We start from the raw sequence: 16,332 nt of genomic DNA on the forward strand, positions 1-16,332 counted from the left end.
GCCAGTGTTTTTGTACTGTCTTTTGGTCAAGTTTCTTAAACTATCACTTTAGGCTTATAAAAATAAATATTTCTCAAAAATGCTTAATAAATTACACAAACTAGCAGCGAAAGTAGAATCTAGTAATCTGTGTGCAAATAGCTCAATTCTCAGACTGCTACTGAACTAACCCCTGGTCCCAAATAAATCCTGGTTTAAATAGTGATAACCCTTCCCCTTTCGTAAACAAGCTGCGTTTTTCACAATCTCCTCACACACAAAATTCGGAAGCTTTAAGGACACACACTCAAGACATTTATATAAAACTCTAGATGTGCAATAAAATGTTTTTTGGAAAACTTGATGGCCATTAAGTAACATCACAAAGGGGCCTAGACCTAACTTAGGTAGCACCATTCAATCTTAAATTAACACAATACTGTCAGTGCATCTGCTTCATAACCACTTATTAATTCAAAATGTCAAGGCACGACAGACACACTGAGAATATATACCTATTGCACTTAAAATGCCATTTTCTAGCCAACGTTGGGCCTCCCTCCTATATAAGGAGGAAGCCTGGATGCCAGCTATAGTAGTAAACTGGCCAGTGGTTTTACATAATACATCAAGGCGGCCCAACCCTACAAAGGGAAGAATAGCTGCATTGGTTCTGTGTCAGAAATCAAGGATAGTTAAAGCACCCCCGTCTTTGGCCGGGTCGCGTGGGCTAGATTCACCAGCCAGCATACACAGGAAAACCCCATTGCCTCTTAAAATGGTGCACTGGTAAATAAACTGCACTTCCCATCACCCTTTGCTACGTGTGCAGTTCAGTTTGCTCGTCTGTACATTGCTGACCCTTAACCCGTAACTTCTGACCTTCCTACGCTCTCTGAGGAGGAAGAGCTTGTGTCTTTAAACAGTTAACCCGAGAATGTCCTTCGGATTCGAACGCAGCTTGAAAAAGAGAACTAAATTAAAAGGTGTAAGAGAACGACATTTTGTAATGAAATAAAAGCCTGCTGCAGAATTTCCTTTTGCATTATTTTTTTAAACTCCTTGACCAAAAAACAACAACACTTGCATGCGTATTTCATCCCAGGATGGCCTTGACAAAAAAGCAAAGCCACCCAGGTTACTGTGTGGTCCTATGGCAACCATTCGAACTTCACTTTCTATATGGCAAGCGCCGTTTTAGAATTGACCAGTTTAAGAAACATTCTCTCAGAAGGATGGATATTTGTCCATTTCCATCCTCCAAAATGTTTAAGTAAAAAAGCTCAATCAAAAACTAAATTCACCCACCAGGCAGCTAGAAGAAGTTGCTTCACTAGGTGCCACAATGCCAAGACAATTTGTTAGTGGGGAACTGAACTTTTGAGCATCGACTTGCTCAAATAGCTTGTATGTATGGACATACCATTTAAATATTCAATTTTAAAATCGTACAACTGGAATGGCTCATTTAGTGAAGACTACCATATTCCTCTCCAGGATAGAGTGAGCGAAAAATATTTTGAACTCTTTTTTTCCTTGAAGTGCACTTTTGTCACACAAGGGTTTGAAAACCTATAGTGGAATTCTCATAGGATGGCTGCAACATGCGGTCGGAGCTAGTTTGAGCCATCAGATTACCCTGTGACAAATTTGAATCTCAAATGGACAAATGACTCACTCAAAAGTCATGTCATCTCAGTGTTTGCCAAGGTTTGATATTTAGTTCAAGCTTATTTTGTTTTCCTTCCGAATAAAATAACAAAACCACATTTAAACCCCAAAACAAAAAATATATCATTTAGTTCTTGTTGGCCAGGTTTTAGCCAGTTATGACACTTAAAAGAAAATACAGATAAAACAAATCTAATTGTTAAAGGCACAGTACATTTACAAACAAATGATCCTCAGTTTGTTTTGTTACAAAGAAAGAAAAAGCAGTTGTAGTGAAAGAAAAAAAAGAACTGCAAGTCCCAAGATCCTAAATACGCTATAGTCACTACGGGCGGCCACACGATGATTCCAGAGCCTGGCGGTGCCATGTTTCTTTAGGAATCGCTCAGTGGCTCCAGCTTTCCTCTTGGTCAGCTGTCCACTCGGTCCCCCGTCTCTCAGCTCCATTTTTTGGAAAAGCGGTCAGAGAATCACAGCTGGTAATGTACTGCAGTCTGTTTGGAAGCTACACGGGGTTTATATAGTCTGGCTTAGGTTACACATGTGGTTTCCTTATCAGTGAGTTTGGCGTGGTGCGACCCACTGCGATGGTGGGGGGAGGAGGAAGGAGGTGTAGGGAGATAGGGTTAGAGGGATGTTTAGTTGCCCCACCAGTCCACTCCCCCCTGATGAGAGTAGTTTCCTCCATAGCCGTCACTGCTGTAGAAGTTGCCTCCAAAACCACCTGTGATGTGGGGTGGGAATCAGGACAGTGTTAGAAGGAGAATAAGGACTGTGTTGGAGCATGGTTGGAATTAAAACACCAACTCTTGGACTTGGTCTATCCCACAATTCTTATGACACAGACCAACAGTAATATTTACTGTTGTTTTAATGGATATTTACCGCCGCCACCAAATCCACGGTTTCCTCCATGCCCACTGGGCTGGCGTCCACCACGACCCCCGAACCCTCCAGTGCTGCCGCCGCCACTGGTCTGACGGTAGTCCCTGGCTCCGAAGCCACCAGAGGTGAACCTAAACAGAGGATGAGTCAGTGATTAAGAGAGTGATAAGTCTCTAAACCCTTGTACTTCTGCTCCTTTATGTAGGACTGTGTATGTAAGCATGTGTGTGTACCTCTTGGAGCGTCCGCGGGTGTTGCTCTTGTGCTGGTGTTCATAGGCCAGGCTCTCCAGCCAGGAGGGTACTTCCTGTTTGGCCTCCACTAGGATGTCCAGAAGGTCCTTGGTGATGTTGCCGTTCTTATCGTTGAAGAACGACGTGGCCAGACCTGGGAGAGGAGAGGGTTCACCATGTTACAGTCAAATAGTTATCTAAATAAAAAAAAATGTGCATTACATGTCGCTGAGTGGCGAGTTCTTGAATGTTGTAGAGGCTTACCCAGGTTGCCTACACGTCCAGTACGGCCAATACGGTGGACGTACTCCTCTATATCGCTGGGCAGGTCAAAGTTGATAACGTGCTTGACATTGGAGATGTCCAGGCCACGGGCAGCCACCTGGTACACGAGACCGAATACAACTATTGGCCTTCTTGTTTGAACAGAAGCATGTTAGCTCCCTTTTTAAATGACCCCAACATGCAACCATATTGCAAAACAAAGACCAGGCCTTGAACAGTTTGAGGCCAAAGATCTAGTGTGTTTCGCTTTATCATTTGTCCACCAATATATTTAACCTGTAACAGAGCTGTAGAAGTCAAACCAAAATGTCAGCTTGCAGACTCACCGCTGTGGCAACCAGGATGGGGCAGCGTCCCGAGCGGAACTGGTGCAGAGCCTCCTCTCGGTCCCTCTGGGAGCGGTCGCCATGGATACTGGTGCAGGCGTAACCCTCACGGTACAGGAAGTCCTCCAGGGCATCCGCTCCCTTCTTGGTTTCCACAAACACCAGCGTCAGAGAGTTCTTACCTGAGGAGGAGAAGGATGACCGGTGAGTCACTGCTTAAAAATGTTCAGATAGAAATAGATTCTGTATAACAAACATGGCCTCGGTTTCCGACATGGGAGGGTTAGCGTCAGGTCTATTCGTGGAATTTCTATCTGCAACGTTCAGTGCTTGCTCAGAACCCTCTTAAACAAGCCCCAGGGGAGACATTACAGGTATGGAAACAGCATCTACCCACTACCCCCTGTGGTTGTGGATCTGAGAGGAAAGGAGGGGGCTGAATCACCACGGGTGTTTAGAGAGGAGAAACATCCAGTGTTGCTAAGAAATGGCGGCTCTGGCAAAGAAAAGCTGCATATCTAAAGCTGTGTCGGGCTACTCTACAGTGAGTCGTGATGCATGATGACCAGAGGGCTTCTTCAAAATGTTTAAAATGTTACAGCCCATTCAGATGAGATATGTTTGAACATGTTTCTCCGTCTGGTAGAATAGTGGATCATGTTATTGATTTTTCTACCTGCAGTGAACGTTTTGCAAGCTGCCGTGGCCATCATAACAAAAGCATACGTGTAAGAAATGGCATATGATTGCAGTAGCAAGCAGGGTGTGGGCAAAGCAAATCAACAGTCACAGATTCCCAAATCAACCCCCCCACACACACAAAGGAGACAACACCCTTCAAAACAGCGAATGACCTCACAATGACAACCACACTAGATGGCTGATCCGAACCAACGGGACCTTCTCGTCTGGACACAAATGGATGACTAATATGGGTAACCAATACAGGCCAAGCAATAAATCAATAAACTGAAATATGAAATGAGATACAAGCTTCTACATCCACTTTAGTAATAATAAATTCCTACTTACCAGGTTTCTCTATGTTTTCACCTGCATTGTCCTGAACTTCGCTCGGAATGACTTTGGATAAAACCAAACCCGATGATAAACTCATTGCAGTTTCAACAGTTCATAAGTGACATTAAAAAGGGGGAGGTTAGCCAACAGAGTTCAGAAAACCCAATGGCCGCCATTAATGGTACCAACAAGTTCCAATACGACCTCTATTAGAATGTTATTGTTGAGGAACATTTGGTGCCAACATGGAGTATGGTTTCCTGAACTCTGTGTACATGGCTCTGCATAGGAGTAACTGGGGGTTGGGGATACTAGGCAGGGTCAGTTTATGATAGCCAACATGCCTAAGCTAGAGTACAAGTCTTCACCTCACATCTGACCCTATGACATTACCAACACTGGGTCACGTTCAACACACAAACTGCCCACTGAACACAACCCAGGCTTATGACCATCTGAAAGAACAGAATACCTAATGCAATCAATACTAGACCCTCACAGCTGAATGGTTACCCATCTTCTAAGATCTATCTATATATATCTGACAAGCTTTAAAAATCAGGAACTAGCCTAGTGTTAGGAGCAGGTGGAATCTGCTGGGAAGTTGTCCTATCAAAGACATGTCCGCATATTCAAACAATGATTAGCTTCAGGATTTAGTTAGATTTTAGTTAGCTGATGTTGGGAAATAATGCCGTTGCAGATTCCACCGAGCCCAACTGATCAAGTCAACATATTCATAAGACAGAGGGGCTACTTAAACACAGGGTTTCTCAACTCCAGTCCTCAAACACCCACTGTCCACGAAGGTTTTCATTTCAACTGAATTTCAACCAATCAAAGCTTCCTTCAGATAACTGAATGCCCTTACCAACCACATATCAATGTATATACAATTGTTGCTCAATTGGAGTAAAATCCAGAACACAGTGAGCGAGTCCCCAGGATGAGCTTTGAGAAACCCTGCACTACAAGTAAAAGTTCCAGTAAGTAAGACTAACAGACAGGGACAGGAGAGGGGGTTGAGCCAGTGACAGGTATAGTCCAGGTAGTTAGTTACCTGTAGCATTGAGCAAGTCCAGGAGGAAGGATCTCTTATCACCGTCCTCCACCCACACCACCTTCTGGGTGATGTTCTCGGAGGTGGAGCCCACACGTCCCACCGCCAGGAAGATGTACTCCTCCAGGAAGTCACGCGCCAGGATCTGACCGAGGGGTTTATGTTATTGTTGTGGAGCCAATATGGAGGACAGTTTATTAAATGTGTGTAGAAAGGTGGGTTAATACACCATAGAGAGGACATATGGCAAATAACACCTTCTTTCCTCATTAAGCACAATACTTTTGACAAATACAGAAGCAATTGTGGGGACTGGAGAGTAACAATTATTGTCATTGTACCATGATCTCTTTAGTAAAGGGAGTTGAACACCATGTGGGTGTGAGTACCTGGATCTCCTTGGGGAAGGTAGCGCTGAACATCATGGTCTGACGGATGCCTTTAGGGGGCATGGTGTCCTGCTCCACGATGCGTCTGATCTGGGGCTCAAAACCCATGTCCAACATCCGGTCAGCCTCATCCAGCACCAGGTAACTAACAGAGACAGGGTCAGGGATTGTCTGTAGACCTGTTTCCCCATCAGTCAGAGACTCATGGGCATGTAGTATTCCTTTCCTGTCCAGCAGGCCAATTCAACTAATCAATGGTCTAATAAGCTGCATCAGGAGATAGTCGAAAAATGATAGGTTTTTCCAGCTGGATTTATTACTCTCCTGCTACTTAAAAATGACTGACATGGAAGATTTGGACAGGACTTAAATTACAGATGTGGTGATTTGTTCACATAATTAGATAACTCCCATCTCCCCCAGTAAAACTAATCCAATGTGAATAAGGCTTAGGTTATTCATCTAGGTAAAGTGCCCAGTGACTGGGTCCTGGGGCATTGTAACTTGTCTGCACCTCTTCAAAAACAATGAAGTCAAGAACCAGAAGTTATATCTCAGACAGCTCAGTCTGCCAGCAGTCCAGCATGTTGGAAGTCTACTCACTTGCAGTAGTCGAGGCCGATCTTGCCCCTCTCCATCATGTCCACCAGGCGTCCAGGTGTAGCCACCAGCAGGTGACAGCCTCGCTCCAGGTCTCTGATCTGCTGGCCAATGTCAGCCCCTCCGTACACCACACAAGGACGCACACGGGACCGGTATGCAAACTACAGCAGGAGAGAGGGGTGGAAGAGGGTGAATACAGGGTACAGAGAGAGAAGGCAGGGAAAGGGACGAGAGGAGAGAGAAAGGAGAGCACAAACAATGGTTGTGTGTTTCACTGCAGTTCCCTAATTACAACCTTGGCTGGTTGGCCATCAACACAAAAACAGAGACAAAGAGACAGAGGCCCACTGGCAAACCACTACCAACCTAGCTGGTATTGATGCTGATGGGATGGCTGTCCTCTCTGTGTGTGTGGTCACATTGTGTGGATGTGTCAAGCATTTTGCTACACCCGCAAATAACATCACAGGTGAGAGGGGGGGGCAGTTGCTTACCTTTCTGGCCTCTTCATAGATCTGCAGGGCCAGTTCTCTGGTGGGGGCCAGGACCAGAGCGAGGGGGTACTGCTTACGGCGACCATACTTTCCGTTGTCCTGTCCTCCAGACTTCTGGGCAGCGAGGGCTTCTCCTGGACCTTCAGTGTAGATCTGACTCAGTACAGGCAACAGGAACGCAGCAGTCTTACCGGAACCTGAGAGACCACAGTTTATATTAGTCATATACCTATACTTAAATCAACTACAGTACAATACAGTTGTCGTAAGTCATATCTGCATATAGCTCTCCAGACCAATCCAATTTGAAGTGGTTCTAGTTCACTCTGGTTCTAACCTGTCTGGGCGCAGGCCATCAGGTCCCTCTTGTTCTTGATGATTGGAATGGCGTACTTCTGGACCGGAGTGGGCCGAGTGTAGCGGGTCAGGGCGATGTTACTCATTATGATCTCTCCCATCTCTACGTCTTGGAACTGAAATACGAAGACGAACCAGTCACTCAAATGAGCACCAAACAGCTTTCACGCAACTCTGTTTCAGGGGGAAGGGGGAGGAAATGTGCAGCGGGATCAACAGCGCCACACAAGCTGCTCAGTAGAGCCCATGGGAAACACTTCTGGTTTTGAAGAATACTAACAAAATGCTGACTAATAGGACATGAGGGTTACTGGATCTGAGACAGGGTTATTTGGCTAGAATACTTAGGGACTCACGCTGTCAATGTGATGGGGGCAGTTTTGGCCAGTGGCCTCAACAGGAATGTCGTCGTAATTGTCAAAGTTAATCCCTGTGTTGCCACCAGCGAACAGCTCCCTGGGGAGAAGCAGAAACACAGGTCAGGAAAGTGACAGAAAGGTCTACCTGACCATTTTAACTAGAGGGGATATTGATAAAGGACAGGGACAGCGGATAGTGATGTATTGTAAAATGACATTGTTAACTCCTCATTATTGAAATACCATTAGTATGCAGAAAGAGGGGTAGGTTAGGTTACTACTCACTGTTCCAGGCGCTCATTGGCCTGAGTGGGTTTGGACCAGTCCTCGTCATCCCTGGACTCCTCCACCCAGCGGCTGTTTCCACTGCCTCCAAACCCTCCACGCGGGTAACTGTCAAGTATAACATAACCACAGGGGTCAGGAAGGGCTAGCTTGCTAATGAGTTGCCTCATGGTACAGCCCCGGACTTTGAGGAACCTGATAACTGTTGGCTAAGGGCTTGGGAGTGAATTCTCTAGTTCTCACCTTCCTCGGGGTGCACTCCCGCCATTGTTGAAAAAAGCAGACTTCCCCCTATCAGGACGCGCGCCGAAGCTGGTGTAGGCATCTTTAGTCGTGTTCCAGCCGCCGCCATCTTTGTTGTCGTAGACTCCAAACATGCCGACATTCTGCATAGGCTGAACCGGGTTGTAGGACGCGCCCCTGCCACCACGGAAACCTCCACCCCCCCTGCCCCTCTCCATGCGAGGCGGGCCACTGTTGTACCGGTTGCCCCCATTCATGCGGTTGTCGTGGTAACCGTTCTGCACGAAGCCGTTGCTGCGTCCGCCGTCCCAACCGCCAGGCATATCTTGGGTAAAAACAGAAAGGAAATAGAGGGGAGACATGGTGACTCCCATAGTACAAGAGGGTTTCCTCCTCATACGCAGTCAATACAATACTTTGTTTATTGGTCCATTTGCACAGATATTCTTTAGTTGTTGCTGTCACAGTACCCAATCTCACAGACACCACAGGCTGGGAGCAACACAGGGGCAGCGGCAGAGCAGCACCCCTAGAGCACTTAGAGGTAGTGCCTTACTCAAGGGCACAACGGCAGTAACGGACCCTATAGGAAGAGACATTTGGACCAAGTAGGCCTAGTTCCATTTCAGCCTCTAGCTACTTCCACTTAGCCTTTCTATGTTAACAGATTAGAACGACCTGGATGGCTGTAAGAAATGTGTTGAGGTCCTTTAGAGCTAGTAGGAGTTAGGGGCACAATGGAACCACGCCCTTCTTGGTTCCTTTGGCTTTAACATCCCAGATACCCACCACTTGTTACCTCATGGATGCCTCTGAAAAGGGAAATACTTCAATTAAAAAGGACCTGGCTTATTTTCCCGGTAAACAATGTGCAATCCATACAATAAAACAGTCTACACAAGTCAATCATTTGGCTCATTAACTAGGGTCCTGATTAAGGAACATTTGTTATGCAAGCAGCATTAATTTGCTAAAACCTACCACTTTAAATTCCACACAAATAAATGGAAACCTTGCAATTAAGCAGTATGTTGGAATGACATAACTAATGGAGGCTGTTTTGCATTTGAACAAAATGTAAGCATGTGAGAGGATGCCAACACCCTTAATGCAGGAAAAAGCCAGTCGTGTCTTCGTTTCACCCATGGGAATGTGGTTTTAAAGATGTAATTTGAGAGCCCCCAGTTCCCTTGTCGAAATGCACGTGGCCTTGTTTTCTAATCGAATTGAGTGAGACCACTGTTCTGGTAGGCAATTTAATTAAAACATGCAGAATAAAATAAAGATAACATTTACAATGAAAAACGCCAGAGCTTCCCTCAGCCAAAGAGAGGACAGTAAAGGGACTTACAGCTTCCTGATGCCATTGACAAAGCGCTCGGTCTAGAGAAAGCATCTGCTGCAAAAAAATAAAATGTCATGGGGGGGGGGGGGGGGGGCTTCATGATGAAAACATGCTGCCATGCAAACATGATGTACTGCAAATGTTGGCCAGTAAGAGCAGGGAAATGGAGTGGTTGATGGTTTGTCAACGCAGTTCCCAGATGCTGTCACAAAATGGACTCCGGGTCACTGGATATGCACGGTTGTGTCCGTCTTCCTGTAGTGACTTTTGGGATGAAATAAAAACAAGCGGCTGGCTATATAAGATGGGGATTCTAACGCAACCTTTACGCCATTGTTTCCAACTAGTGGAGAAAATCAATACATCCAGGTCAGTCACCCTCTAGCTGACCATGTCCCAGCCCAGCGAGAATAAATGGTCAAGATAAAACTAAAGCTAATTGTCTGCTTTTTAGTTGAGGGAATTTCACAGCATTGTTGCTTGCTCAATCAATTTAGTGAAATGTTTATTATGGTCCACTAGAATGCATTATGGCATTCTTCACCACTAGGGGGCCAGGGCATTTTTACAGTGTCCAACTGGCATACCTCATAGAGGTGGTAGTGTTGATGGGGGGACGACACTTACCATTTTTGGAAGCCTCTTGGTTCCGTAAATGAGGTGGAATGTAACAGGTCCCTAGAGAGACAGACTTGTGAACACAAGGGCAGTACTGTACACAAACGGACAAACACGTCACAGGTCTAATGGGTTCCTAGCCTTATTCTAGGGATGTCTCAATCCCTTTAATTTAATAGGTATTAAGTAGCCTCTGGCCTGTTTGATTAAACAAATAATAAAATAAAAAATGTAAACTGTCTTGTACCCCAAATAAGGAAACTGAAAACTTAATGGCGTTTATGCTATTTCATAAATGATAAGAGCATGATTTGGCTAAAAATAAACAAGTGAAATTAAAATCACTTGATGGCATCTTACACCTAAATGAACCTAGTAATACTGATGGAAATGTGAGTCAGTCCCAATAGTTTAAAGCTCCATACTCTAGTCTCTTTCCCACAAAGGCCAGTGATGTCAGGACTGGGATGTTTCGTGGGCCCGTGATTGGACGGTACCAATAATTTATCTGCAGATTCCTGCAGAACACTGACTCAGCTCAACTTCAGACCACCTCTAAGGTCTGAAAACATCTGACAAGTTTTTGACTTTGGGGTATGAACTATGTATTAAAAAGGCAACCTTGGGTTATATTCAGTCCTTGAACCACACAATGGCCCTGAAGGAAAGGATAAGAGTGAGGGCTGCTTCAGACCAAGTGATCAAAAAGAAAAGGATCACCATAACACAAGCTAGATGTCCTTTGGCTCAAAGAGTAGAGATCACTTACTGCCAGTGCCTCCGCCCTGCCCGTCAGCATTGTTCAAGCCTAGGACAGCAAGCTGAAATAGAAAATGAAACGGATAGTTAAGTACTACTGTAAACACTGTTATGGATAAATGTCATTCTAAACATGCACATAGGACAGTAAGCTGCAAGACAAAGGGTGACAAAAACTGGGTAACACGCCATCTATAGAAGCTATACAGTAACATTTCAACTACCAATCTACTAACCCTAACACTTATCCCAACCCTTTCCCTAACCTACGCCGGCAGTTGCTTACCAACAGATGGTCACACTATCCAAATAAAGTGTGACAAACTGTTGATCTCCAGAAAGCAGAAAGACATGAATATCCCTTATACTACAGTGCTTCCCCCATTATTCATATGTGAAGCAGGGAACTCCCCTGTCTAGTGTTGTTGCCCCCCACCACCACAATCCATACCGTAAGTTTCAATTGTACGTTTTGCAGAGCAGTCTACCGTGGGTGTACCTTTGCAAGCAACAAAAGATACTTTCTTACAAGGCAGACACTCAAAACTGCCAATAGGCTAGATCAGGGCTGCACAACCCTCTACCGTCCAACTCTAATTTAACACACCTGATTCTACCATTTAGCTGCTCAACAAGACCTTATTAACTAGCTGAATCAGATATGCTAAATTTGGGTTGGACTGAAAACATACAGGACAGGAGATCTCCAGGAAGAAAGTTGGGCAGCCCTGGCCTACAGGAATACAGACCCAAAACTAGGGTGTTCGGTGTGGGAGAAATAATGGACCAAGGTATAAAAAAAAATGTTTTAATTTTAAATGCTGTAAACAAATCTGTTATCACTAAAAGAAAAAACATAACTTTCTTTAAACAAAGTATCAGCTGTTACCCAATGTCCAAAAATCCCAATACTGTACTTTATGAAACATTATAATACAAAAGTACGTGGACACCCTTTCAAATTAGTGGATTTCAGCCACACCCGTTGCTGACAGGTGTATAAAATCGAACACACAACCATGCAATCTCCATAGACAAACACATTGGCAGTAGAATGGCCTCACCGAAGAGATCAACGACTTTCAACATGGCACTGTCATAAGATGCCACCTTTCTGTCAAGTCATTTGGTTAACAGAACGGGACTGCTGAAGCACGTACAAATCTGTCCTCGGTTGCAACACTCACTACCGAGTTCCAAACTGCCTCTGGAAGCATCAGCACAAGACCTGTTAGTCGGGAGCTTCATGAAAAGGGTTTCCATGGCCGATCAGCCGCACACAAGCCTAAGATCCCCATGCACAACGCATTGGCTGGAGTGGTGTAGCGCTTGCCTCCTTTGGACTCTGGAGCAGTGGAAACACGTGCTTTGGTTTGATGAATCATGTTTCACCATCTGGCTGTCCGATGGACAAATCTGGGTTTGCGTAGTGCCAACTGTAAAGATTTGGTGGAGGAGAAATAATGGTCTGGGGCTGTTTTTAACTGCTTGGGATAGGCCCCTTATTTCTAGTGAAGGGAGGTCTTAATGCTACAGCATGCAATGACATTCTAGATGATTCTGTGCTTCCACCTTTGTGGCAACAGTTTGGGGAAAGCCCTTTCCTGTTTCAGCGTGACAATGCCCCCGTACACAAAGCGAGGCCCATACATCAATGGTTTGTGGTGAACGGTGTGGAAGAACTTGACTGGCCTGCAAAGAGCCCTGACCTCAACCCCATCGAATACCTTTGGAATGAATTGGAACGCCGACTGCAATCCAGGCCTAATCACCCACCATCAGTGCCCGGCCTCACTAATGCGTGTGGCTGAATGGCAGCAAGTCCCTGCAGCTATGTTCTCAAATGTAGTGGAAAGCCTTCCCAGAAGAGTGGAGGCTGTTGTAGCAGCAAGGGGGGGACCGACCAACTCCATATTAATGCCTATGATTTTGAAATGAGATGTTCTACAAGCATGTGTCCACATACTTTTGGCCATGTAGTGTACGTTATTAGACCAGTAGCTTTCCATGTTACAGTTCAGACTTAGTGAGAAGTGTGTGATGTGGTGTGTGTGTCCGGATGCTGAGACGTGTCTTAAGCCTTCCGCATGCGTCGCAAACCGAATGAGTGTGCTCGTATACTCCCTTAAAAGGCAGCTTGAAAAACTATAAAAAAGATGCAATAGTACTTTTTGTCCATCTTGAGACGCCGTAGCCACTTGGTCAAATTAGACAACTCAAGAAATCTGTAAATCATTGAGGTTGTTGCCAAATACTTTTTTTTTAATCTAACAAAGATTATTGGTGCATTATTTCTAAAGTGAAAAATATTACTCTCGTTGGAATGTCAACCCACTTCATTGAAGAATCCATACTGCTGACCATTCAAACTATGGGGCGTGAACTGCCGATTAAAAAAACTGAACAAAAACGTAACAATGTTATAATAATTGCACAAACTGTTCCAAATTATTGCGGATGGGAAGCACGCCATTAGACTGTGTGTGTGTGTGTGTGTGTAAATTACAGTAATGATGTATTCTGTACTGCCTGGTTTGCATTTGAAGTGCCTAATTTGCATAACATAGCATTTTAAGTTAATCATTTATTTTATTTTCATAATCTCTGTTCTACATCAGACCCGAAAATGTCCTTGAAATATTGGACAATATGTGTTTAATTTTAGAATTCAGAAACGTGATTTGGTGCCATCATTGACTAGGGATTGACAGTGACCTGTCACGACCTTTTAGATCACTTGAACATTTGATATCAGCAATGGTAAATCCTATCATCAGGAAATAAAGTATTGTGTGGTCATGAGAAGCTTCTCTAATAACATGGAATATAAAGTGTAACACCAGAACCATAGCTTGATTTCATTGCCTAACACCCTACCAAAACACTCCAATTAACGTTACAGAGCTGGACTGGATTATTCTCTGCTCAAATGTATATACTGCTACCGAAGTTCTTCCCCTCGAGTCCTTTGCTTTAACAGACAAATACAGGTTATCAAGGAGCGTGACCAACATGGCTCAAAGGGGGTCTTATTTCCTGTGTCAAAATAAATTGCCCCCCCACCAACCCAACATCCTTTCACACCTCCAAGCACATGTCAAATAAGCATCTGCTGACTATCAGAAAATGTCATGACAGTTTACTAATTATGTTAGGTTTCATCTTCCACGTTTGACCATATTTAACAGACAAATATTGCATTTGCAAATGCAGTTACAGCAAGACTAATTTTATAATGCTTCCATACCAAATTAATGGGTGTTTTCCTGGATACTGTCGGTTGGACTAACATTACAGGTGACAAAAACAACTGGATGATTTAACAATGACAGGTTCTTTAACATGGCAACCAAATCTATAGCACAACATAAAACCAAACAATGCAGTCGTTGCTAGCCAGGAACTGTGCAAAGCATAAACACGCTTTGTTCATTCGGGATTAAAACAATGTCACAGTGACGCAGAAGAAAATGTAGGCACCTAGCTTTCATGTTAGCGTACCTAACGCTAACTAGAGGCCAAACTAGCAAGCAGGCTAACAATCAGCTCAAGTGAATAAAAGCAAGATAAAGTGAAAGTCACCAACATTGAACATAGGGTTTAGATTGCATGTCTTTGAGGTATAGTTAAGGATCAATCCAATTGTGAGAAATACTGAATTGTTGAACGTGAAGCACCGCCATCGTCACCAACCATTATCACCCACCGGCCTCCATTTTACCCAGAGATTAGACAACACACGCAGTTACAGCTAACGTAGCTAGCGAGCAAAGCTAACCAGCTAGCTTGATATCCACGACTGCATTTTCAGACTCGTTCTACGTGTTATAGATATGAACACAAATAAAAAGAAATACAGAAAACTCACCTGCTGTTCTAGACCGTGTAAATTTTCGACGGCCACATGACTCATAACTAAAGAATATTGAGGAAAAATGTTGTCGTCGAGAAGGGATCTCTTTGTTTGCCGGGTTGTCGACGTCCCTTAGGTTTCGCTCGTCTTTTCTTATTTTGTCAATTTCCGAATGAATGAACCTTAAAGATACAGTTGATATATTATATTACTGTAAATTATTTTTTGCTTATGTTCATGGCACTATAGTTAGGTGGTCTAAAGCCTTTAAACCGACACCGTTTACTAACTGGTGGTGGTGGTGCGTGTCGTGGTGTAATGGAAGCTAGAAGCAGGAACCCAGAGCGTGATTTTATTGGTTGAGACAACCACAAAGAGCAGAGGAGGACATTGCGCATATCGCGACATTTTATAACCCTTTCCAAAAAGTTTTTAAAAGTCTGGCGACATTTGTATAATTTGCTTTACTATTTAATATTCAATTGTGATGTTGTAAAAATCGACAGCGTCATAGTTGATATTCAGTAGTATGTGACAGTCAATACCTCATACAGTATCAGTCAAAAGTTTGGACATACCTAACATACTCATTCATTCAAGTCCTTCATTTTTTCGTATTTTGTCCATTTAGAAAAATACTGAAATCATCAAAACTATGAAATAATGGAATCATGTGGAAAAGTGTTAAAACAACTCAAAATATATTTTAGATTTTTAAAGTAGATATATAAAAAAACATGAGCTGGCGCACACCCAGAATAATAATTTGTGTGGAGGTGCTGACTAACGGCGAATAAACTATAAACTATCAAAATAGTCGCACACTACATGTATAATCTCCCAGCAATTTAATGTGTATTTACCAACGTTTCGGCATCACTGTGACCTCCTCAGGGTAATGTCATGAATTATTGAACCAGGTTATGTAGACACACTGCAGTTAGTGTAACCAATGATAGTAGTGAGACTTTTTAAAGTAGCCATCCTTTGCCTTGATGACAGCTTTGCACACGCTTGGCATTCTCTCAACCAGCTTCAACTGGAATGCTTTTCCAACAGTCTTGAAGGAGTTCCCACATATGCTGAGCACTTGTTGGACGCTTTTCCTTCACTCTGCGGTCCAACTCATCCTAAACCATCTCAATTGGGTTAAGGTCAGGTGATTGTGTAGGCCAGGTTATCTGATGCAGAACTCCATCACTCTCCTTCTTGGTCAAATAGCTCTTACACAGCCTGGAGGTGAGTTTTGTCATTGTCCTGTTGAACAACAAATGATAGTCCCACGAAGCGCAAACCAGATAGGATGGCGTATAGCTGCAGAATGCTGTGGTAGCCATTCTGGTTAAGTCTGCCTTGAATTCTAAATCACTGACAGTGTCACCAGCAAAGCACCCCCACACCTCCTCCTCCATGCTTCATAGTGGGAATTCACATGCGGACCAGAGGAGAGATTTCCACCGGTCTAATGTCCATTGCTCATGTTTCTTGGACCAAGCAAGTCTCTTATTATTGGTGTCCTTTAGTAGTAGTTTATTGGCAGCAATTAGACCATGAAGGCCTCATTCAGG

General features: G+C 43.9%; 1 protein-coding gene across 5 annotated transcripts; it reads right to left on the reverse strand.

Moving 5' to 3' along the window:
- Positions 1-336: 336 nt before the first annotated feature.
- LOC110495669 (ATP-dependent RNA helicase DDX3X) lies at positions 337-15,111 on the reverse strand. 5 transcript variants are annotated; one of them, XM_021571020.2, is made up of 18 exons: positions 14,780-15,111; positions 10,922-10,973; positions 10,162-10,212; positions 9,541-9,588; positions 8,190-8,514; positions 7,947-8,054; positions 7,659-7,758; positions 7,283-7,418; positions 6,946-7,142; positions 6,452-6,612; positions 5,849-5,993; positions 5,460-5,604; positions 4,412-4,462; positions 3,380-3,561; positions 3,033-3,150; positions 2,769-2,922; positions 2,536-2,666; positions 337-2,374 (listed from the first exon to the last, which is right to left on the reverse strand). In XM_021571020.2, the coding sequence occupies exons 1-18, from the start codon at positions 14,822-14,824 to the stop codon at positions 2,289-2,291; spliced, it is 2,235 nt and encodes a 744-aa protein (XP_021426695.1). In that variant the 5' UTR covers positions 14,825-15,111; the 3' UTR covers positions 337-2,288. The 5 variants fall into 5 exon arrangements, with proteins under 5 accessions (XP_021426695.1, XP_021426698.1, XP_021426696.1 ...); XM_021571023.2 differs by lacking the exon at positions 9,541-9,588; XM_021571021.2 differs by lacking the exon at positions 4,412-4,462.
- Positions 15,112-16,332: the final 1,221 nt, after the last annotated feature.

Source organism: Oncorhynchus mykiss, chromosome 18, assembly GCF_013265735.2.
Source record: "Oncorhynchus mykiss isolate Arlee chromosome 18, USDA_OmykA_1.1, whole genome shotgun sequence".
Classification (NCBI taxonomy): domain Eukaryota; kingdom Metazoa; phylum Chordata; class Actinopteri; order Salmoniformes; family Salmonidae; genus Oncorhynchus; species Oncorhynchus mykiss.

Bases quoted from the DNA above. Each gene is read 5' to 3' on its own strand.
- LOC110495669 (XM_021571020.2), bottom strand. From the start codon at position 14,824: ATGAGTCATGTGGCCGTCGAAAATTTACACGGTCTAGAACAGCAG. The intron at 7,759-7,946 runs GTGAGTAGTAAC...GCTTCTCCCCAG, and splicing joins GCCAATGAGCGCCTGGAACA to GGAGCTGTTCGCTGGTGGCA. The intron at 2,375-2,535 runs GTAAATATCCAT...CCCACATCACAG, and splicing joins CCGTGGATTTGGTGGCGGCG to GTGGTTTTGGAGGCAACTTC.